General features: G+C 45.9%; 1 protein-coding gene across 4 annotated transcripts in view; it reads right to left on the reverse strand.

Annotated features, from left to right (window-relative positions):
- Nucleotides 1-3,934: 3,934 nt before the first annotated feature.
- The window catches only part of Nrep (neuronal regeneration related protein), a 29,800-nt gene continuing 10,301 nt past the window's right edge, over nt 3,935-23,433 (reverse strand). For all 4 annotated transcript variants that reach the window (NM_001419560.1, XM_087593026.1, XM_087593027.1 and 1 more), the window contains 2 exon segments: nt 3,935-5,727; nt 9,961-10,038. In NM_001419560.1, the coding sequence (NP_001406489.1) occupies nt 5,602-5,727; nt 9,961-10,038 (204 nt within the window). In that variant the 3' untranslated portion in view covers nt 3,935-5,601.

The raw sequence follows: 23,433 nt of genomic DNA on the forward strand, positions 1-23,433 counted from the left end.
TTTCCAATGAAAGCCGGAGGAGGTGTAGATGGTCCAGCAGGCGGGCTGTGGGGTCAGCATGGAGGAGCTGGTTTCTAGGCTGAAGTGACTGCTGCTGTTGAGTAGTTCCCCTGTCAAACACAAAAGCACCTGGCCCTTTGTTAGTAAAACAGGTTCATGGCTACTCCCTGTGCCCACAGGATTATCAGTGCAAAACATCTTTCCTGAACAAAGCGGGGAACAAGAGCAGAGGTGGTGAGGGTCATCGGAAGGTCATCTGACGGTAGAGGCTGCTATTCAACTCCACTCTTCTATTGTTACAGCTTCCATTTTTCGGCCTAGACATTTATGTGGAGTATCTCCATCTTTGTAAGCACCGGTAAGTAACCAACACTCTTAAAAACGCATTGTAGGTCAATAGGGTCTATCTGGTCTTCAGTTGTTGGTTGCCCATGTGCATCCCAATGCAGTGTGGTAATACTTTTTGGCCTCTGGTGAGAGAACAAAGTCTTTAATAAAAACAAACTGGGTCTCCTGTTTAACTCCAACTAGCCTTCCAATTCATCCGACCTTAAAATGCTTAACTTTGTCACAGCGGGTATTAACCATTAACAGGTCCCTGGCTACTCCTGGCATGATTCCCGTGAGTTTACAGTGACGTGCAGGGTCAGCCACCCATCATTTTTAACTTCGTGGAAACTGACTGAGCCATCCTCAGTGACCCCTGTGGGACAGCACCGATTTTTCTCAGAACAGTAAATCTCCTGTATTCCAGCCTCTGTTTTTTACAACTGCCAGTAACTTGAGGAGCTAAGAGCACTCTGGTTAGTGTGGCTACTCCCTACAGCCCTGCTGTTTTGGGTTTGTTCTAGAACCCTCCTCAGAACCATGATATACGGGGCTCCAGGGACTTTCACCTTAGAGCATCTGCTATTCCAGGTTTCGGTTTTTCTTATAAGTCACCCTTTAGCCTACAATAAACCCTGAGTTCTTTTACTAGACAGAGGTGATTATGTTGTTTCAAAACCATGTTCCCAAATTCTTTAGTTTTCCCCACATCTCAACTAAAACTTGGTTTTCTGCCGTGTAGAGTATGTCATAATGCTATATTTAGTAGCTAGTTTACCTGAACAGAGTATGACAGGGATTGGTTTGGGGAGTTTTCTTTGTTTGCTTGCTTTCACACGTATGCTTACATGCAGGAATACACACACACACACACACACACACACACACACACACACACACACACACACACACATGCGAATGAGCATATTGCTGTAAATGGAACCCAAGGTTTGGTGGATTTGAGGCAAGCTGTCCTATCAACTGAATTATATTCCCAAACTTCTCTTGATATATTCTTTAGGAAAGCAGAAGCTTTGGGGACATGTCAGTTCTAAGAAGAATAGAGGGACTGAGGTGCCCAGCCAACAGTCAAGGAGGTAGACACGGCTCTCCAGTCACAGCCAGAATATCAGATGGCTGTAGGCCAGTCTCACATCTCGGTCTCAAGAGCACACTAATAACCCCCAACCACACTACTCCAGAATTCCTGACCCATAGAACCTGTGGGAGAAGAAAGAATATGGTTTCAGTGTGCAAAATGTGGTTTCAATCCCTTTAGGAACAATCAGTAATTAAGATGGATGGAAATAGCAGAGAAATGCCACCAATTGCCCCATCGCATCACCTTCTTATAGACTAAGCAAGGCAATGAGGCAGAGTGAATCCCCCAGAACTGCGACGCCCCTCCAGGCAGTGTATCCCCTCATAGCTGCGACGCCCCTCCAGGCACAGTGTATCCCCTCAAAGCTGCGACGCCCCTCCAGGCAGAGTGTATCCCCTCAAAGCTGCGACGCCCCTCCAGGCAGTGTATCCCCTCATAGCTGCGACGCCCCTCCAGGCAGAGTGTATCCCCTCATAGCTGCGACGCCCCTCCAGGCAGTGTATCCCCTCATAGCTGTGATGCCCCTCCAGGCAGAGTGTATCCCCTCAAAGCTGCGACGCCCCTCCAGGCACAGTGTATCCCCTCAAAGCTGCGACTGCCCTCCAGGCAGAGTGTATCCCCTCAAAGCTGCGACGCCCCTCCAGGCAGTGTATCCCCTCATAGCTGCGACGCCCCTCCAGGCAGAGTGTATCCCCTCATAGCTGTGACGCCCCTCCAGGCAGTGTATCCCCTCAAAGCTGTGATGCCCCTCCAGGCAGTGTATCCCCTCAAAGCTGTGACGCCCCTCCAGGCAGAGTGTATCCCCTCAAAGCTGTGACGCCCCTCCAGGCAGAGTGTATCCCCTCATAGCTGCGACGCCCCTCCAGGCAGAGTGTATCCCCTCATAGCTGTGACGCCCCTCCAGGCAGAGTGTATCCCCTCAAAGCTGCGATGCCCCTCCAGGCAGTGTATCCCCTCAAAGCTGCGACGCCCCTCCAGGCAGAGTGAATCCCCCAGAACTGTGACGCCCCTCCAGGCAGTGTATCCCCTCATAGCTGCGACGCCCCTCCAGGCAGAGTGTATCCCCTCATAGCTGTGACGCCCCTCCAGGCAGTGTATCCCCTCATAGCTGCGACGCCCCTCCAGGCAGAGTGTATCCCCTCAAAGCTGTGACGCCCCTCCAGGCAGAGTGTATCCCCTCATAGCTGTGATGCCCCTCCAGGCAGAGTGTATCCCCTCATAGCTGCGACGCCCCTCCAGGCAGTGTATCCCCTCATAGCTGTGATGCCCCTCCAGGCAGAGTGTATCCCCTCAAAGCTGCGACACCCCTCCAGACAGAGAGCTTGTTTAGTAAGGAAAATTAGAATTGTTTATGAGTAAAAAGATAACCAAACAATGGGAGACCTTCCCTTGTATGCAGAGGCTTTAACCTCTGGGAATGTATACAGGTGCCAGTATCTCACCTGGAAGGTGCATTAATTTAAAATTAAACTCAATACCTCCCAATTTATGAGAGATACCTCTTGACATACACAATCAGGAACCAGGATCTTCCAGAAAGCATCTTCCGTCCCCCATACTGAGGACACACTCCCAGAGTGGGGACAGTAAGATTCTCTGTTCTCCCCACCCCCACCTCTCTTCTCTGGCTTTTATTTCAGAATTATGTTCTTTACCCTCCGGTGAGGTGTCCTGGTGTCTACACCCCACCAGCCAACTTTGAAACTCTTGCCTAAGTCAAGGTGATGCCCCAGCTCCGTGATGGATGAGTGGAAGCATCGACAGCCAAGAGGTCAAATACTCAGTGCCACTGAGGCTGTGGCTGCAGAGCCACGCCCACGCCCTCAGCTGTTGGCTGAGGACCTCAGTCCCTCTCTTCAGACCTGAGATGTCCCCATTCTTCTGCCCTTCCTAAAGACTATATCAAAGAGGGTTAACAATAAAATTCAGTGGTAGAGTGGCTTGCCTTGTATGAACTGACCTTAGATTCTATCTAGAGCAGAACATGAATCATGAATCCCCAATTTCCAGTTTTCAGAGTGACTCGAGACTTCCAAAGGCTCTGAGGATGGCGTCTCATCACAGGGGTCCGGGTGACTGACTGCATGCTTCACATTAATGGCTTAAACACTTATTTCAGAATTGCATCCTTTACAAATGTAAGTCTTTTGCCTGTGTGGAGGTGCCAAGCCTTCACAGTGTGGGTTTTACTGGTAAGGGAGTGTGAGAATGTGCATTTTGAGTTGTGTGGGATGCTTTAATGCGAGAGGACATGACTGAAAGGGAAAAGATTGCATTTAATTCTACTTTGTGACCAGGGCGATGCTCCTAATACCATCCTAATGAGCCCCGACCTCGCCTCTAATCTCATAAAGCCCTCAAGAGAGAACATTTTGGAAAGGAAAATCTTTCTCCCTTTTGACACTTGGCCTGACTTGAGGGGTCCTGGGAACACAAAACGTAGCATGAATCCGCACAGGCATGAAAATGACTGGCCGGCCCTACAATAATGAACCAAAAGCACAGTTACCTTATAGCTTGCATATTTATTGAACAAATACGACTAAAATAGCTAAAATACATTGGGTACTTATGGGAGGACCACATGTTACAAAAGCCTGCGTTTTCAGCAGCGTACAACTGCAACTCTACGTAAATGCCACAAATGCACAATACCGTTTCCTTGCTCTATTTACATAGCTGATATATCTACCCTAACAGAGGTGGGGGTAGGGAGGATGCACAAGAAACTCAGGCCAGAGGGGAAGCGAGAGAGAATGAGAGGGACAGTGCATGCGTCATTGGTGTCTAACAGTCAGAAGCGCAAACAGTTCAGAACAAGGCCTGCCCTGTCAAAGGAAGAGCTAAAGACGTTATATAAAAATTAAGGTGGGCTTTCAGTCCGGCTAACACAACAACATTCCGTGAAGAGACGGCATTGTCAGATTTTATTTTTGTTTATCCATTTCATTGGGAGCAAGGACAAAAATGTAAAATCTATACCTTGCTTATCAAAAAGGTTGTTTTGCTTTTCATCTTCATCACCACCATCACCACCACCACCACCACCACCATCATCATCATTATCACTATTTTATAAAGACACTTTTCCAATTTCAACTTTGGGAAAGGGATAATTTTCAAATTCCTACTCAAATGCCAGTACTTTGGATTTTTCCCACGGGGCACTTATTAAAGAAAAAAAAAAAAAAGGACCTTTCCCCCCCACCCCCCACCCCCAGGATATCTAGTCAAACAAAAAGATTCCAAAGAAATAACCTCGAAACGCCTGGAAAAAAATTATTGCTTTTCTTTTTCTAAGTCAGGCGGGTGAGGCTGCAGAAAGGAAGAGTTCTGGTAGGTCAATTACAGTTTTGTTATTGCTCCCGCTACCGTGACTGCACATCCACCCAGGGCCAGTCACGAGAGGACAGCCTCTCACACTCTTGGTAGCATCCGCTCAGCCTACAACACTGAAGAAGAAAGCCACACTCAAGACACAAGGAAAACAAGTCAGTCCAGTCTAGAGAAGAACATTCCGGGAAACAGAGTACCAACACCTTCTTAGAACATGGAAATTAAAAACAACTCCGTCAGAGCTACCTCGCCAAGGAGCATGTTGAAAGTCCAAAATAGCACCATTCATCAGTGTCTCAGGCCCTGTGGCAGCGTCTCAGTCACTTACCACAAGGAAACAATGAGTTTCAAACTACTTCTATACAGCAAAAGAGTACATGGGTAAAATATAGAGGTATACAGACAATCGATGAACTTAAACTACTAGGCTTGTTACATCTAAATGAAAAAAAAAGTGGGGGGGACTCTCAGCCTCTGCAAGAAGCAGTCGGGAGCTGTGACGAAAGGCAGGAGTGGACCGGTCGTGTGAGCGCAGTAGGAGTTTTGAGTTGTGGAAGACATTGTTGTAGCGAACCAGGCCTGAAGGCCCACCTGTAGGGGTTGTAAACGTGGATTCACAGTGTGAAATTCTGAGTGTTTTCACTTGAGTCAGAATGATTAAAAACTGGTTTGATGAAACCTATTTGTCCACTGTAAATTCTCTAAAGCCAGGCTTAGAGTCCCATAGTTTCTTCTTATATTTGATGATTTACACAGAAAAAAAAAATCCCATATATGATACCAAGACCTCATCAAAACCCCATACACCGTATGCAATACAAATGGAGGTGTGACGATTAAAAAGGGTGGAGGTAACCGATAGCTGGGGAGCCGGGTTCATGGTTGCCCGGCGGAATCAGCGAGGCAGCGATGGGCTCATCCATCTTCTTGCGGTTCACTTCCTTAGGCACAGGAAGTCTTCCCTGCAGGGAGAAGACAGACAGAGAGACACACACATACACAAAGACAGACTTAGTCACACTTTTAAAACCATCTTTAACAGTTTTTGCTTCTCTGCCTTTTTCTTGTCCAGGAACTTTTGCTATTGTGCAAACCGTTTATATATTAACAGTATTCTGTTGGGAGTCAGTATCAGGCCAGTGGGGGATGAAGCAATTGAAGAAGCTTTTCTTTGCTCAAGTAGAGTGAACTCTTTCTCTCATGGTGGTGTCATTCTTCAGTGTCAGGTCTCTGGGGACAGTGGCTAGCATTAGGCAGGACCCAGGATCAAGCTGGGTTAGGGGTATACATAGAAGTGCTAATACATTTTCAAAGATTTATTTTATGTGTATGAGTGTCTGCCTGCATGTATATGTGTGTACATTTGGCCTGGTGTTCATGGAGGGCAGAAGAGGACATTGGATTCCTGAAACTGTATCTACAAATGGTTGTGAAGCACCACGTGGGGGCTAGGAGCTGAACCCAGGTCCTCTGCAAGAACAGAAAGTGTTCTTAACCTTATCCGCTGGGCCATCTCTCTAAACCTATGTGTCTCGTCTCTGCGTGTATGTGTGTGTGTCTCTCTCTGTGTGTGCATGTGTGTGTGTGTGTGTGTGTGTGTGTGTGTGTGTATTTAAGTACATGGGTGATGTAATGGAGGGCTGACAGTAGCCTACTTTCTATTATACTATTTAAAATAGATCATAATACAGAAATCATTTCTATGTAAGCGTTACTCTATAAGCAGCTGGCATGTTTCATACAAATGCTAATGGTCAGGACTAAAATGGTACCCAATGGTGGAGTGAGAGATACAATGTAAAAGGAGCCCAGATAGCAGCTAGCTACAGGAAAGAGGAGGAGAGCTCGAGACCACACCCAGAGGCTCCTGAGACTTGGTAACTAAGTTCCTCCTTACTCAGCTGATAGCTATGCTGATGAACCCCACAGGTGATGACCACTCTGTGCTGCTTCTGCTGATCCACAGAAGGAGGGCAGCCTCGAGGTGCAGCCTCCCTCAGCGGGGCCCACTGACCAACTGACATAAGAGTCTTAATTCATTAAAAAGGAAAAATGATTGCATATCCCATTTACCCACACACACTCAGTGAAGACAAACTCTCTCTAAATCAAACCGTTAATTTTTGGCATTTTCTTAAGGACGATATTAGCCTTTCTGGTCTTTTAAGTATTTGTGTTCCAGTCAAAGGAACTGTCTACACGGAAGTACTATGCAGTTGTGAAAACCATTTCGATCTTGAAATTTTAGTATCCAGTACACAAAATAAAGATAAAAAATCCACTGGTATTTTCCAAGTAATGCCACCCCCCAATCTGACCAGTTAGGGTGGCCTTGAAAGTGTTCCAAAGCTAGCACACTGCTGTGTGTTGGTGTTTGAGACTCAGTCCCACTAACCGTTGACCTCCAGGAAGAAAAACACACACTGCAAAATGAAATTTGAGAGCTAGGAAAGAGTTATCTCCTGAAAAACAAAGTGGGGTATTTCATTCAGATCTGAATCCAGCTCTTCTGTTTCTATTTAATTCATTGTCTTCCTTCTGTAGTACCGAACACTCATATACCGTCTTGTTGTGAATGCTTGCACACATTGCTGGAGTTTAAGTCTACAGAGGTAAACAAAGGAAAATAGTCCCTATGCAATCTGCTCTTAACTATGTACCGATGTAACTGGACAACAGACCATGCCCGTAGGTCATGCAGAGGCATGGTCTGAAAGACCCCAAGGGCCAACAAATGGAACCACCTTCAAGGGGACAAGCTCCCAGAGGTGTGGCTCTCTGCGCCTCCTTTTTGGAGTCTGGATTTACTACATCACAGTCCTCGCCTCCAGTGCTTACTGTTTGGTTTAAAAGAACTGTCTGTCTCTAATACACTTTCTGTCCTCAGAAGTCAGGCTTTACAATAGCTGAGGTGACATGGTCACCATTCTGCATCACCCACAGGTGACGATCCTTGTGAGACAGAGATTGGAGTAATCTAGAAGCCTGAGGCTAGATGGCAAGCAGGTGTATGCATGGCCACAACAAGCCTGCTCTGTCAGAAGTCACATTTGGACAACAGTCCTTCTGATGACTACTAGTCCAGCCCCAGTTACTAAAGAGTGTGCTATGGACCAAGTAAACTGAGCTTATCTTTCATGCAGGTACGCAAAGTTACGCTTTTCCAGAAGTTTCCTTCCGGAAAAAGGATATGTATTTAATGTTTAAAATACGAGTTCACATTTAGAGAAGGTATAGCAAGACAGCTGAACACCTGCCCCTCCTACTTACCGTGCCTGCCATGGAGCAAGCCGTAGGGTAGGCAAGAAATACCAGGAAGGATCGCTGACCTCACACCTCACTGAGGAACCTCACTTGGTCTTGCTTACTTGCTTGATACTGCCAGTATGGAGGAGGGCTTCGTGGAGGCCTGACTGAGGTGTGAATTAACTATGCTTTCTTTTCACCCTCAGCTGCCACTGGGGAATTAGGCCCTAGTTTAGCCCAGAAAAGATTATCTAGGGACAAAAATACATATGTATGTGTATAAATAATTGTAAGGGGTGAGGCACGTAGCCCAGTGCAGAATATGTGGCTAGCATGCATTCTACCTCCAGAACCATCCCAGTACTAATGCAACAATAAGTAGTAATCATAATAATAACAGTAATGACAATAACAAAGAAGAGGAGGGGTGGGTTGGTGGTAAAGGGCTCCGCTGCTCTTGGCTGGGTGCTGCTGCTGGAGCTGTGGGCTATGGTTGAGTTTCTATCCACCCCAGTTCTTCCACCCCAGCTCTGTCCGACTAGCACAGGCTTAGTACCATCAAGTCCCACAAAATCTCGTTCATCCGCATCTCTGCCGAAAGTTTCAACCTGACCTTCAGAAATTCTCTGAAACACTAAAAAATGGCTTGGGCTTCTTCTCTTCCCATGCCAACTGCGAGGGGACAGGACTGCAACTTCTGAAGATTCTGTCAAGAGTGAATTCTGTCGTTTGGTGTAAATAAGGTCTTCTCCCACAGGAAAGTGGCAGCCGTATCATATCTGGGCGGTATCACTGTTCAATGGCACGAGACTTTGGGTTTTTTGAAAAAAAATATTATTTTATGTGCATGGGTGGTTTGATCGAATGTGTGTATTTGAACCACAAGCATGCAGTGCGCGGGAGGCCAGAAGAGGATGTTGGATCTCCTGGAACTGTAGTAACCAACATTTGTGAGCCATCATGTGGGTGCTGGGAATCCACCCCGACCCTCTGGAAGAGCAGCAGGATTCGAAACCGCAGCCACCTCTCTGGCCCCATGAAACTGCTAAATGGAAATTTTATTTTCAGTGGATTCTGTCCTTATTGTGAACCCCGAAGGTCAGTGCTAAGAAGCACAACCAAACTACTTATGTCGAGTTGATATCTAATGAAGTCAAGTGTCTACAGGAAACACTGGCAATTTGTCTTGTTTTCCATGTGTTTCAAGAACAGGACTAATTTAAAAAAAAAATCTTTTTTCTCAAGACAGAGAATTTTGGCCCACCAAGATGTCACACCAAAACCATTTTGATAGAGAATGTTTCCCAGGCCTATAAAAACCAGAAGGAACACAATCTAACCGTTTTTAATGATTTCCCACTTTGTTTTGTGGGTCGTCTCTGGTGAGCCAGCACCACCAACAAGCTATCACTTCGGACTCCGAAGACCTCATCAGCCACTCTTAACCTACCTTCCTGAGTTAGTTTTTGGATTTATCAGTGATAATTAAATTTAAATCCACCCAACCAGGATTGAAACAAACTTAAAATCTGTAAAACACACATTTGACACACTGATTCGATGATGCTTAGATAAACATTTGCATCTGAGTCCACGTCACAAAAAGGTAACAGGAGGTTAACGATTTTATGGCTCTGCAAGGGATTTGCTTGGTGTTTTGGGATAGGCAGTCACTATGTAGACCAGGCTAGCCTCAAGTTCTCAGTAGCCCTCCTGCCTCAGCTTTTTTGGGGTGCTGGGATTATACATGTGTACCACCAAGCCCAGCCCCAGGTTATGTTTTTAAGGATACATTACTTCCAATATCAGCACAGTTTCCTATTAGTGGATTATTATGGGATAGACAATGAGCGTTAAGATGAAAGTAGAGTAAGCCCAATTTACTTCCTTATGTGTGTTTATGCTTCAAACCTGAAAACAGAGTTTACAAACAGAGCTCGGGTTCTCACCTTAGTAAGACCTCCCTCCATTTCCTTGTATGGAAATGGCTCCTGGCTGACCCAGACCAAGAGTTCCGGGTAGTAAACCTGTGGAGACACAAAAGCACACACATTCAAATCACAAACCAGATCCACCCTGAAGCCACAGCCTCACCTGTCAAAGCTCGGTTCTCAACTCTCTGAGGTCTTAACTCTCAGTTCTCTAAGCTCTCTTCTGACCCCGCCCCGCAAGCCCCGCCTTCTGCCCAGAGCACCAGGAAACTCATTAGACTCTTTCCAAACACACTCTGCACTCAGGAGAACTTCAGCTAATGTCGGTCGCTCTTCCAAGATGGAGTCCAACAGAGCAGAGATATCAATCAATGTTATCTTTAGCAGGCAAATTGGCAGCTTAATGGCAGGTCTGGCAGGGTGCACTAAGTCACCGTGGAGAGCTTTGAAAGCATCTTACTTTCCATGAGCGCCCTTGCACACGTCCATGTTTATGACATAGAGGTTCAGGTAGTCATCAACGCCGTTAGGAATTAGCCTCCTATTATCAGCCGGTTAAAGAACAGACACAAAGCAAAGAAGGAGGGTGGAAACGGCCTGTATCCTCCCCAGCGCCATGCAGCCCCTCTCACCATGCTGCATTTAGCTCCCTAGAGCAGCCCAGTAGCTGGCTGAGAGGGGGGCAGGGAGCTGGGCAGCTGGGCAATGAATGATTCAGATAATATAATACGAGTTGATGAATTCTGAGGGTGGGAGGAGGTAGGAGGGAAGCAAGCTGAGTAAGTCTTCTTTAAATATACAAAGGGTTATTAGCATAAGGTTGTTGACCAGCTGTTTCTCTATTTCCAGAAAGCAAGATGGGGAGGGGAGGCTTAAAATTACAAATCACAGATTTAGGTCAGCTATAAGGAAGATCTTGGCAGGGGAATTGTTAAATTACTAAAAGAATTTAGAGTGGAAAAACTGTGAAGTCTTCTTTTTAAAAGTTGAGAAACAGAATGGGACAGCCATCTGTCAGAGATAATTCACATTTGATCCAGCTCAGCCTGAAGGGACGGAAGAGGAGACTCCTTCCAGATCCGAGTTTTCGAAAGAAGCCTCCTATACGGCAACAATTAAGAAACGCCTCTCGTGAACAGATTAACAAATGAGACTCCCGTGTCTCTTTCAGCGTCGGAAGCACTCGCTGTTGAATTAATGGCTAATTATGTTGTATGACTCCACTGATCTAGTCGGTTAGGGGACCTGAAGCAGGGAGTGTGGATGGCTCACGGGTTCATTCCTTGGGCTAACATAGTGTTTTGGCTGGTCTGTCAGTTAAGCTTAGAGCACATCGCAGCCCACTGAATAACTGCATGCTCTATTTAATCTATTTCAGCAGGTGGACTATGAACAGGAATATTTTAGTTACACAGATGAGAGACACAAAACTCAGAAAGGTCAGGATGTTCTGCCCAAAGCGACACATCACAGGTCAGGACTATAACTCAAATTAGGTTCCTCGATCTGAACTCTTCTTCCTAGTGTGCCGCTGGCCTTAGATTATTCCCTAAAGCAAGGTATCTATTCTCTCGCATCTCTCTCTCAAAACAAGACTGGTCCAGCTACCACCCACTTGGGGCTCTTAAATGCTTGAGTGTTCATCCTGTAAGAAGTGGGACCATTTCCTCTCCTTGGAGTGCGGCGAGCCTGTGCTTTTGTCAAGTCCACCCCTCCTTCCTTTAACGGATTTCCCCTTCTCTGCCCAGCTCCTTCTTAAAAAATGACCCCATCTGCCTTGTTTGGGACAGGCAGCCAATCCTGTCATTCTTTTCATCCAGAAAAGGGGAGATGAAAGTACAATCTAAAATAAATAAGATTTTTCTTTGTTTGTTTGTTTCAAGGCATATTACAAAACCATAGCACATAAAAATCTCAGTTTGGCCTCACATCCTCAATTTGATCCAAATAGAGGTCAGGAATAAGTTCACTTAATATAAATTGACCTTAGTGATTGATCACATTTCAACATTATCACCACAATTTTTCAAAAAGCAAATAGGGAAAAATGGTTTCCCAAGGAACCAAAGGCAAAGTAAGGAAATGACGTTTGTGAGTTGTGTGCTTCTCTGGGGGTGTTCTGTTTAAATAAAGTTACACCACTTCAGCACTTAGCATAGCAAAGCTACCAGAGCATGTGTCAAGGACAGCATTTAGTGCAATGTTCAGAAGTGCGGGCTGTTGGCAGTAAGTTCAGGGAGGGAAGGAGGCTACTGTTAGATGCAAATCCAGGAACAGAGAGTGATAGGCAAGTTCAAAGGTGATGTGCTCCAAGGGGCAGATGCCCCTGTGCCCACTGTGGCTCCCAGGGCCCCAACAGCACTGTCACAGGCTGCTGTACTCTTGGTTTACTAACCAGCAATGACCCATGACTGTGATTAAGGCCTGCAGACGCTGCTGCTGAGAACCAGACAACGAGAATGTGCTATGAATTCACCCAGAGTCCCCGTATGCATGCTGACTGCAGTTTCTCTCTGCCCCTGGGACCAACTGGTTTGTGCTGCACAATTCGACACTTGGCTCTCACCACACTCATCATCCTGGATTAAAGTTCCTATTTTTTCACAAAAACTAAAGTAATACTCTTTTTCACACTTTATTGAGTTCTTACTTTGGGTGACGGTGGTGGTTCCTATCTCGCAAACTCAAACGTTCTGGGTAATGTCCATGAAAACACTCTAAAACCATTTTATTCTTTCAAAACTGTCTTTCGTGTAGAAAAATAAACAAAAATCTCAGTCAAATACTCCTAGAATACTACTCTCGTAGACTCCAAATAGTCATGTGGGGATGAGGATACAAGCTATATTTCGACTACTGTGAGTGCTTTTCCAAAACTATAAAGGAAAGATTTAGCATTTTTGATTTGGTTTTGCCTGACAGTGTGTTCATTTCTCATTAATCTACCTTTTCCCACAAAGCTACAATGACTTCTCTGATGATTCATTAGGAACAGGACTGTATGAGGGACTCAATCAATATATGTGCATCTATAATATACATTCAAATATGGCTTTGGGGAAAATTTACTATTTCTTATTCCCAAAAGTATCCAACTGCCAGGACTTTAGTTTAAATATCCCAGCACAACATACACCTTGAGAATCAAGGCTCTCTCTCTTTCCTTTCTTCCTTCCTACCTTTTCTTCCTCCTTCTTTTCTTCTCTTGGAAGACTTACTTTACTTTGTTAAGGCCACAGTAAAAATACTTTAATTTTTAAGCCTATACGGTAATTAGCTGAAAGCAATTTGGAATTTGATATGAATTGTAACTAAAAGCCAGTATTCCAAATTAGAAAAATAAAGTGTGTGTGAGAGAGTGTGTGTGAGAGAAAGAGAGAGTGTGTGTATGTGTGTGTGTGAGAGAGAGAAGGTGTGTGTGTGTGTGCATGTGTGTATGTGTGTGTAAGAGTGTGTGTGCATGTGTGTATGTGTGTGTGCATGTGTGTATGTGTGAGTGTGTGTGTGAGAGAGTGTGTGAGAGTGTGTGTGTTTGTGTGCATGTGTGTGTGAGTGTGTGTGCATGTGTGCATGTGTGTATGTGTGTATGTGTGAGTGTGTGTGAGAGTGTGCATGTGTGTATGTGTGTATGTATGTGTGTGAGAGTGTATGTGTGTATGTGAGAGTGTGCATGTGTGTATGTGTGTATGTATGTGTGTGAGTGTATGTGTGTATGTGAGAGTGTGCATGTGTGTGTGAGTGTGTGTGTGTATGTGTGTGTGAGAGTGTGTGTGTATGTGTGTGTGAGAGTGTGTGTGTGTGTGTGAGAGAGTGTGTATGTGTGAGTGTGTGAGAGAGTGAGTGTGTATGTGTGTGTGCGTGCGTGCATGTGTGCGTGTGTGTGTGTGAGAGTGTGCATGTGTGTATGTGTGTATGTATGTGTGTGAGAGTGTATGTGTGTATGTGAGAGTGTGCATGTGTGTGTGTGAGTGTGTGAGAGTGTGTGTATGTGTGTGTGTGAGAGTGAGTGTGTGTGTGAGAGTGTGTGTTTATGTGTGTGTGAGTATGTGTGAGTGTGTGAGAGAGTGAATGTGTATGTGTGTGTGTGCGTGTGTGCATGTGTGCGTGTGTGTGTGTGAGAGTGTGCATGTGTGTATGTGTGTATGGATGTGTGTGAGAGTGTATGTGTGTATGTGTGAGTGTGTATGTGAGAGTGTGCATGTGTGTGTGTGAGTGTGTGTGAGAGTGTGTGTATGTGTGTGTGTTTATGTGTGTGTGTGTTTATGTGTGTGTGTGAGAGAGTGTGTGTGTATGTGTGTGTGTGAGTATGTGTGAGTGTGTGAGAGAGTGAATGTGTATGTGTGTGTGCGTGTGTGCATGTGCGCGTGTGTGCATGTGTGCATGTGTGTGAGAGTGTGTGTATGTGTGTGTGTTTATGTGTGTGTGTGAGTGAGTGTGTGTGTGAGAGTGTGTGTGTATGTGTGTGTGAGTATGTGTGAGTGTGTGAGAGAGTGAATGTGTATGTGTGTGTGTACGTGTGTGCATGTGTGCGTGTGTGTGTGCGTGTGTGCATGTGTGCGTGTGTGCATGTGTGCGTGTGTGTGTGTGTGAGAGAGTGAGTGTGTGTGTGAGAGTGTGTGTGTATGTGTGTGTGAGTATGTGTGAGTGTGTGAGAGAGTGAATGTGTATGTGTGTGTGTACGTGTGTGCATGTGTGCGTGTGTGTGTGCGTGTGTGCATGTGTGCGTGTGTGCATGTGTGCGTGTGTGTGAGAGAGTGAGTGTGTGTGTGAGAGTGTGTGTGTATGTGTGCATGTGTGCGTGTGTGCATGTGTGCGTGTGTGCATGTGTGCATGTGTGCGTGTGTGTGTGCGTGTGTGTGTGTATGTGTGAGTGTGTGAGAGTGAATGTGTATGTGTGTGTGCGTGTGTGCATGTGTGCGTGTGTGTGTATGTATGTGTGTGAGAGTGTATGTGTGTGTGTGCGTGTGTGCATGTGTGCGTGTGTGTGTGAGTGTGTGTGAGAGTGTATGTGTGTATGTGTGAGTGTGTATGTGAGAGTGTGCATGTGTGTGTGAGTGTGTGTGAGAGTGTGTGTATGTGTGTGTGAGTGTGTGTGTTTATGTGTGTGTGAGAGTGAGTGTGTGTGTGTGAGAGTGTGTGCATGTGTGCGTGTGTGAGTATGTGTGAGTGTGTGAGAGAGTGAATGTGTATGTGTGTGTGCGCGTGTGTGCATGTGTGCGTGTGTGCATGTGTGCGTGTGTGTGTGTGTGCGCGCGCACACATGTGGTGTGTTGAAGTAGGTGGCATCAAAGACCAGTCCTCCATGTTTCAAAAGAAAAGAAAGCAACCTAAAGCTTGCCCGAATTGTCCCACGCTTCTCATGAGAAGGCGTGCTCCGTGCTTGTCGTCGTTGTTTTGGTTTACGTTTGTCTCCCTGGGGTCCTGTGGTCCTCGATTAGGAGCGATGGAGAAGCCCTTTGCTCTACTTCCTACCCATCCCCTCTCCTCCACGACAGAATATGATTTCCCTGTATCACCAGCTGGAAATTTCGAAGCTTCTGAATGTTCCCGTTTGTGCACTGCTTTTCTCGACGTTTCGTCGAGAAGACTGTTTGGAGATAATGGCCAACAAAGGCTCCAATTATACCTTCCCTCTGAGCAAATGTATTCATATAGATAAACGCCTCTTCCTTAGCTGCTTAGCAAACCACCACGGAGCTCTGAAGAGTGCAGCATGGCTTAGCTGTGAGTGTAACTGTAAGAAATTCCTTTCCCTGTGTTTCAAGGAAGCACATGCATGTCCTGTGTGTGACCTAAAAGATAGATGCCCACCCCTTGCCATTAAGAAAACACAGTAACAGGCAGCAGGTGTCCGACCTCCGTAATTAATTCTTTCTATAGCAAAGGAGTATATTTCATAATTTCACTGCCAATTAAATAGTGTGTGACCGCATATGTACATGTTCTATTATGCCTAATTAGCCAGGAAGTTGTGAAACCCAGTCCTGTAACTCGAAGAGAATGTATGCGCATGTACATACACTTAATTTTGGTAAATATTCCCTGAAGTATCACAATTATGAATCTTCCTCAGAAATCACTGAGCGCCAACCGTAGCTGGTCGCCTGAGAGAAGATTGTGAGCTGAAACTACAAACGAGGAACGAAGGCCATTTTTCTTTAAGCAGCACTGTACCAAAGACCAGATGGTACAAAAAGATGGTGTCCTGTGCTGGCTCCCTAGAGCCCTCGTGCCAGAGGCCTGCAGAACCCAGACAAAGCTTCTTCAAGGGAAAGCACAGGGGGAGAAATGCATTGTATTGGAAGAGAAGAAGGAAACCAGGAAGAACACTGAGCCACCGGAACGATGGATATAGTCCTTTCGAATTTCAGAACGCAGAATAAAGGTGTTATTACCTAAGTTGGCAAACATGTTATGCTGCGCACGCGCACACACACACACACACACACACACACACACACACACACTGGCTATTAGAACAATGAGTAATTTGAGAGAATACATTATGAGTCTTCCTGCCAAGAAAGAATGGATGGCCTCTAGATCTCGGAGTCTCCATAGTCTTGACAAGTAAGTCCCTACCATGAAGAGACAGTGAGATGGGGGAAGGTACTTGTGCCTCACAAGAAAGAAGACAGGGATAGCTTCCAACTTGATCAGACCCAATGGTATCAGCTTGACCTTAGGTGTGTGTCCCTCTGATGGACACAGATAATGTTCACATCTGACTCATCTTCTGTAGCTGATTCTGTGACCTTCTGACGTGTGTCGGACAATACAAAGACTGGCAATTCTCTACTGGAGCGGTCGGAGTGCCTGAAACAAGCCGTGTGGACTTTCATAGTGGAATCCTCTGAACTCTTTCTGCTCGTTCTAAAGCCGCCATGAGAGCCCGCTGGTGACTGCGTGGGAACCTGACAGCTGTGGAATTTTAATTCTAGACTTCAACTAGGCAGAGAAAGGAAATGAAAATCTCCTTGCTGGCAACGAAATGAAAAGTGTTTACATGTGAAATTAATCGTCAGCACGAAGAGCTTCCACAGCCACTGTTCCTCGGTGTAATAGTCTGTCTGTTTCGCTGCTGACTCTTTTAGATTCCGTTTTTTCTAAGAATAACAGCAAAGACTTTCAAAGGTAGCAAGGAGCCACAGGCTAACAACCGTGTCGGCTTTTTCTTTCTCACCACCGTTAAAACCCACTCATTCCGTGGATTTCCTAGGCTTTGGTGGCGCATGGTTCAAGTCTAGGTGCAGCAGCTCCCGGCTTAATAGAGCACAGCGGTCCTGACACCCTGATGTCACTTGCAAACACTCCTTATGTTTGCAAACACTCCTTATGTTTGCAAACTCCCCTTCCCATCCCAGCCTCATCCTTCCCAATAGGAAGAAGCTTAACACAAGACAACATACCTAAATACTGCAGAAACCCAAAACAGAGGGCAGGTGTGGAGAGATCACCACATTTCTGCCAAGGCACCTCCCCGGGACCGAGGTTAGTCTGGTACAGGGATCAGAGCCAAGTGCGGTCTAATCTCAAAGAAGTAAGCTCAGTGCTGCAAGTCTGGACTTTAATGGGTGACTTTTCGGTAATGAAGACAAAACAAAGTCTAAACAGCTGATAACAGCTTAAAGCAAACCACGAGGAAAAGCACAAGACCGAAGCTTTGGAACAGCTCACGGTGTCTGAGGAGAGACTTTCCAAATGAAGAGCCAAAGGCTTTTTTAAATTCTGAGATTATGTAGTTGCTACTGAACGATGAGAAGTAAGGGGGGCGGTGAGACACCTCGGAGGCCCATGGGGCCTGTTCTCCGCCCTGCACGACGGCCCTACGGTACGTGTGTATGCATCCGTGCACGTGCGCACATGTGCACACGTAAATTAATTAATCGATTAATTAATTAAACAAAAATAAAATTGTTTTAAATCAGAGGCCACAGTGCACACTGCCATTGCAGTAAGAAAGAAATGAATGAGAAAGCATAAAAAGAAGAAAATGGAGCCCTGGTGAAGCTGCAGCCAGAAAGCCTTTGAGGCCTGACAGCAAGGCCTAAGCTTCTCTTCACCCCCATGACTCCGAGAAACGTGTTAATAAAACCTTTTACCTCCCTGGAGTAGACACAGAATAAATATTTATTTGACACCTCTGAGTTCTAAGTCTGGACTACCTGGTCCCTCTAGATGAATTTGTTTTCATTTGTAAGCAAGAAAGGAGAAGCATTACACCCTGTGATCCAACCTGGAAGGCCCGTCAGAAGGAAAACGGGAAAGAACGCTGTGGTATTCGCTCTGTATTACACCCAGTGTGCCAAACTGCAACTGAACCTTAGGGCGGCACTGTCTACCACAGAAAAGGCAACGCTGCTCCTCCTCTCCGCGACCTGCACACCCAGCAGCTGGTCCCAAGGCTAGCAGGAACCTCCAGACTTAACTTTTCTTAATATTTTAATTTGTATAAATTATTTTTTTAAAAAAATGCTAACAAAGGAAAACACCAGGCAGCAAAGTGAACCAACCCCAGTCTCCCGACTTGATGACATCATGTCGATCACTCTGGGAGTGTCAATCATCAGGTGTCAGGCTTCCACTGTTAGAAGTCTGGCTTCTCGTCACCAAGGATGCTAGTTCCCCTCGTCTTTGTACCAAAACATTACTGCGCTACCCATTAATAACAAAAAAAACTCTACCAAATGGAAAAATAATAGCTTATAACTATATTTCTTTTGCCACAGCCTTCAGTCAAATGCGAATAAAACACTTAGACGGGGAATTTGGACTTTCCCTGGTCTGGGTGGACAGAGAGATCGATTGTTGACCGTTGCCCTGAAGGACTGAAGGCATTCTGGAGCATTTATCTAGGTGACTTGTACGAAAGACCTAAGAGGAAAGCTTTGCAGAAAACCTGCATCTCCACCAGTGTTCATTCCAAAAGGAACAGTTCGCTCTCCCGCTCAGTGGACGCGCTCCTGCGAGCAGTCTCATACACCTCGGCACTCTGCAAAAGCCATCCCGTGGGTCAGTGCTGAGGAGCTCCGTCCTGTGTAGACTGAGGTGTCCTCACAGCATCATGACAGACCTCCAGGTTCGGAAGGAAAACGCTTTCTCCATCAGAAGACACAGCATATAAAGTCTGGTCTTCGTACATAAAGGAACAGTATCTACAGATCTGTAGGTACCGCCTATGGGTGCCCAGGCTGAGAGAGGCCACTAAGCAGGTTCTGCTAGCCTGTCCTCCAGACAAACTAGCACAAGTCTAAAAGGGTGCAGGAAAGGGAACGGGCTCAAAATGGATGGGCTACAGCTCTGAATGAACACTGCATGCATTTCAGCGAGGTCTGAAGGGAAGACATCGTTCTGTTGAAGAGTCCTGGGAAGCAGAGGACCAGAGGAAGACCTCCACTCCAAGTGGAAAGAGTGTTCCAGAACAAGGTATCAAGAGTTGTGAAGATGGCCATGAAAGGAACTTCAAAGAAGCTAGAAGGTAAAGCACCCAGCAGGGATCCCACCTGCCTTGTAAGCACCACGGAAACCCCATTTTAAAATCACACCACCATCATTCGAAACCCGGACTTTATTCACCAGCCCTCTATTTGATTCCCCACCCCGAGTCTTTATCCCACTGTAAACCAAACATCAAAACTCTACTTTTCCACGAGAAGGGCACGAGGAACAGGTGGGTGTTGTGGGAACCCACACAGACAGAATATATAAATCCAGGGGCCCCAGTGACATGTAGAAAGGCACCATAGTATCAAAGGCATCAGAACTCTCTGGTATATTTATTTGCCTCCCTTTCTCCTTACTGAAGATGAGCCCAGGGCCTTGTGGGTGCTAAACATTCATTCTACCATTGAGCTACACGCAGCCCAATCTGCATGCATGTTTTTTCAAAAAGCTCAAGACAAGTTTACTTATTTATCTGTTTACTGGTGCTGGGGAGGGGACCCAGCACTCTATGCATGCCTGACCAGCATTCCACCAGTTCCACTCCAGTCCCTGGCACTAATCAATAATTCACACCTCATCATTTTATTGTAAGGATGTGACAAACTGACACACAGTAAGTGTTTGCACCAGGGCCAAGCACAAAGGTGGGATGCCCCTGGACCACCCTCCTTCCACTTAACTCATGTAGATGCAAACACTGAGGAAAAGTCTGGATCTGTTCCAGGGCCACACAGCCAAGACATGGAGAAAGCAGAGTGCTCCGTCTTCACAGTCCCACCCGTCAGGGCTGACAGTGCGCTTCTCTCTGGAACTGCCTGGAGAGTCTCCCCCAAAGCCCTTTTGAGAGCTGAGGCCCACTTTCACCCCCAAGGGTGCTGGCACCCGCTCTGAGTGCCCTGAATATGAATTTTAGGTTTCTGATATCCACTGTCAAAGTAATTTTCTCAAATTATCTGTTATTCTAAAACCTATTTCCAGTAATAGCCACTCCTTCAAATAGAACTTACCTTAAAGGGGGAGGGGGAAGCAGTCTTTGAGGATATAGGATTTGTTCCACGGTGCCCAAGTGTTACTACTGTTGCTGTGGAAATCTATTGTATGAGCAGAATCTTCAACATGGCTAACTTAAAACTTCAAATGCTTCTGGACCTAACCTAAAAACACTGGCAGTCTCGGTTTTCTTCTCTCACTATCTCTGTCTCTCTGTCTCTGACTATCTCTGTCTGTGTCTCTCTGTCCCTGTCTCTCTCACTCTCTCTCTCTCTCACACACACTCTCTCTCATTCTTACTCTTACTCTCACTCTCAATGTCTGTCCTCCTCGCCATGCCACTTGTCTCAAAATTTCTCTGGAAGGAAACATTCAACACAACATAAATGTATCAGCAATCGCTACAGGAAACTCCCAGATCATTTGCTGAGAAACTACATTGTTTCAATATGACAACTAAATGAATTCTCTAACAGCTCCTCCTCCGAGAGCCTGCGAAAGTGGTTCTACTCCTGCACTTTGGTCTCTCTCATGGAAGGCATTTGGAATCTCCTTCACCATAGCTTTGCTTTTCAAATTTCTAGTCAACTTTACAACAAACTGCTAAGTTAAGAGAATTAGAATCTTGTCTTTAGCAATGACGTGTGCAGACGAACCATGCATTGCATAAAATACAATGTGACCGTGACTAAAAAGAAAGAAAATAACACCAATTAGAGCAGAAAGGCAGTGAGCAAGCTAGTAGAGATCGGAAATTCTGAAGGAAAATAGATTTAGCATGACTTAATTTGGAAACTTTGAATTAATGTGGTAGAAATCCATGCAGTTCTAAAGACAGGCTGATGGAAAGGTGGAGAAGTTAGCAGGCTAATTACGAGGTCTTCATGGCAGAAAGACACCAACCAGCATGAAATGAAGTGTGACCTAGTTCATCTTCAGATCACACAGAAGACGCTATTCAACCAACGTCAACGTTCTAGGAGAGGACCAGCCAGTGACTTTAGCACAAATGTGCACTGTCAAGTAAGTTGCTTCCAGGAGGCCAAAGAATGAACTTAATTGAACCTCTGATTGGATCGATTGTGACAGGTAGACAACCAAACCTCATAAAACACAATTAAAGTTTAAAAACATAGTCCTCAGAAAAGAGGGGTTTAGGAAGAGACTTAGTAACGTTGAATGGAAAGATGTGGAGACCTGGCTCCCAGGCCATAGTAACGAGACTGGAATACTTTAAGATTCTTCTGTGAAGAACTGAGCAAACTGTCAGGCCAAGGCCCTGGACGACGTGACGTTAAATCCAACTCTACGAGAGAGCAGAGTTCAAGAGTCGGTCTGGTTCTGACCATTTGGGCTTTGGAAAAATCAAATCCAGACAATCAAGAACTAAAAATGTAAGACTAGAAGGGCTTAGAGGAGGTACAAGGAGACAGTTTGATTCTGTATTGACTAACTGGTTAAGTTCAATTGTCTAATCAATTCGTGAAAAAATATGCACAATGTCCTTCCTTTCTGTGAGGTAGTAGGCACTCGGTAATCTTTGTAGAACGAGGAAGCACACTTTCATCAATAAGTAATGTCCCATTGATTTGGACTGAGATCATCTAAGAAGCAAACACAATTTTCCAAAATGCTTTGAGGGGTGCAGGTGCTGAGGAAATGTTTCCGTGGGAAAAGTGCTTCGACCAGTTTGTATTCCCAGTGCTCACATAAGAGCTGGGTGTGGCAGCTCACGTCTGTCACCTCAGTGCTGGACTGGGACAGGGGGATCCAAGGGCTGCTCAGGCTCTCGGAAATCCTAAGTGCCAGTTTTAACAAGGGATCTTGATATGCAAAAGAAGATGTGAGAGCAATGGAGGAAGACGGTGGACATCAATCTGCAGCCTCTAAGTATGCACTCGAGTGAGTGCGTGTGCATGCGCCTGTGAGTGCTCTCTCTCTCTCTCTGTCTCTCTGTCTCTGTCCCCCCTCTCTCTCTTTCTCTGCCCCCCCTCTCTCTCTGTCTCTGTCTCTCTTTCTCTGTCCCCCCCCTCTCTCTCTGTCTCTCTCTGTCTCTCTTTCTCTGTCCCCCCCTCTCTCTTTCTCTGTCCCCCCTCTCTCTGTCTCTGTCTCTCTCTGTCTCTGTCTCTCTTTCTCTGTCCCCCCCTCTCTCTGTCTCTGTCTCTCTCTGTCTCTGTCTCTCTTTCTCTGTCCCCCCTCTCTCTCTGTCTCTCCCTCTGTCTCTGTCTCTCTTTCTCTGTCCCCCCCTCTCTCTGTCTCTCCCTCTGTCTCTCTCTGTCTCTTTCTCTCTTTCTCTGTCTCCCCCCCCCCTCTCTCCACAAGCTAATCAAAGAAAGTCTCCTCAGGAAAGCGGTGATCTAGTTAATAGCATTCATCTGTTCAAGTTCTCACTATCTTAATCATGAACACCCGAGACCCTCTGATGCCGCAGGACCGTGAGGCATGGCTGGATACCTTGTACAGTGTTCACTTTTTCAGCTGGTTTAACCACGTCCCTACAAGGCACTGGAGTGACGTCCCACCATTGTGCTGCCAATTGCTGATATGCTACACTGCGCAAAGTGCCTGGCAAATCTTCAGACTATGGTCCCAGTGAGCCTTAGGGTAACTTTTAAGAGGATGACCTAGTAGAGGATATGAAACTCTCCTGCGGAGGGAGTACATAGTACTTAGTACCAAACCCTTATGGGGCCGTGTATGCAGCTACCTTAGCATGTCTTATCCATCTAACTACTGATGGTGGTTTTTCCTTCATGGCTAGAATGTCCAAGAAGAAGTGTCTTTGCTTCCTAATCCCTTTCCTGTCCAAAGATGGTTTCCTGTGTTAGACACCAACTTCATCCAATAAGACTGTCCTCAAAATGCCTGGGCCTGTATTGAACAAAACAACTTTTGTAAAATTCTCCCTGCTTGGCCTGTGGTATTTTTCCCTGCTGGAACTGAATCAAACCTAGCTCCACCAGGAAGGCTGTTACCTGCCCCAGTAATCAAAGGATGGCTGTGTGTGATGGAGATCTGAGTGCGGGAGCTGAAGGGCTGGTCAGGCACAGCAGCCCC

This window comes from Rattus norvegicus, chromosome 18 (assembly GCF_021556685.1).
Source record: "Rattus norvegicus strain SHRSP/BbbUtx chromosome 18, alternate assembly SHRSP_T2T, whole genome shotgun sequence".
NCBI lineage: Eukaryota > Metazoa > Chordata > Mammalia > Rodentia > Muridae > Rattus > Rattus norvegicus.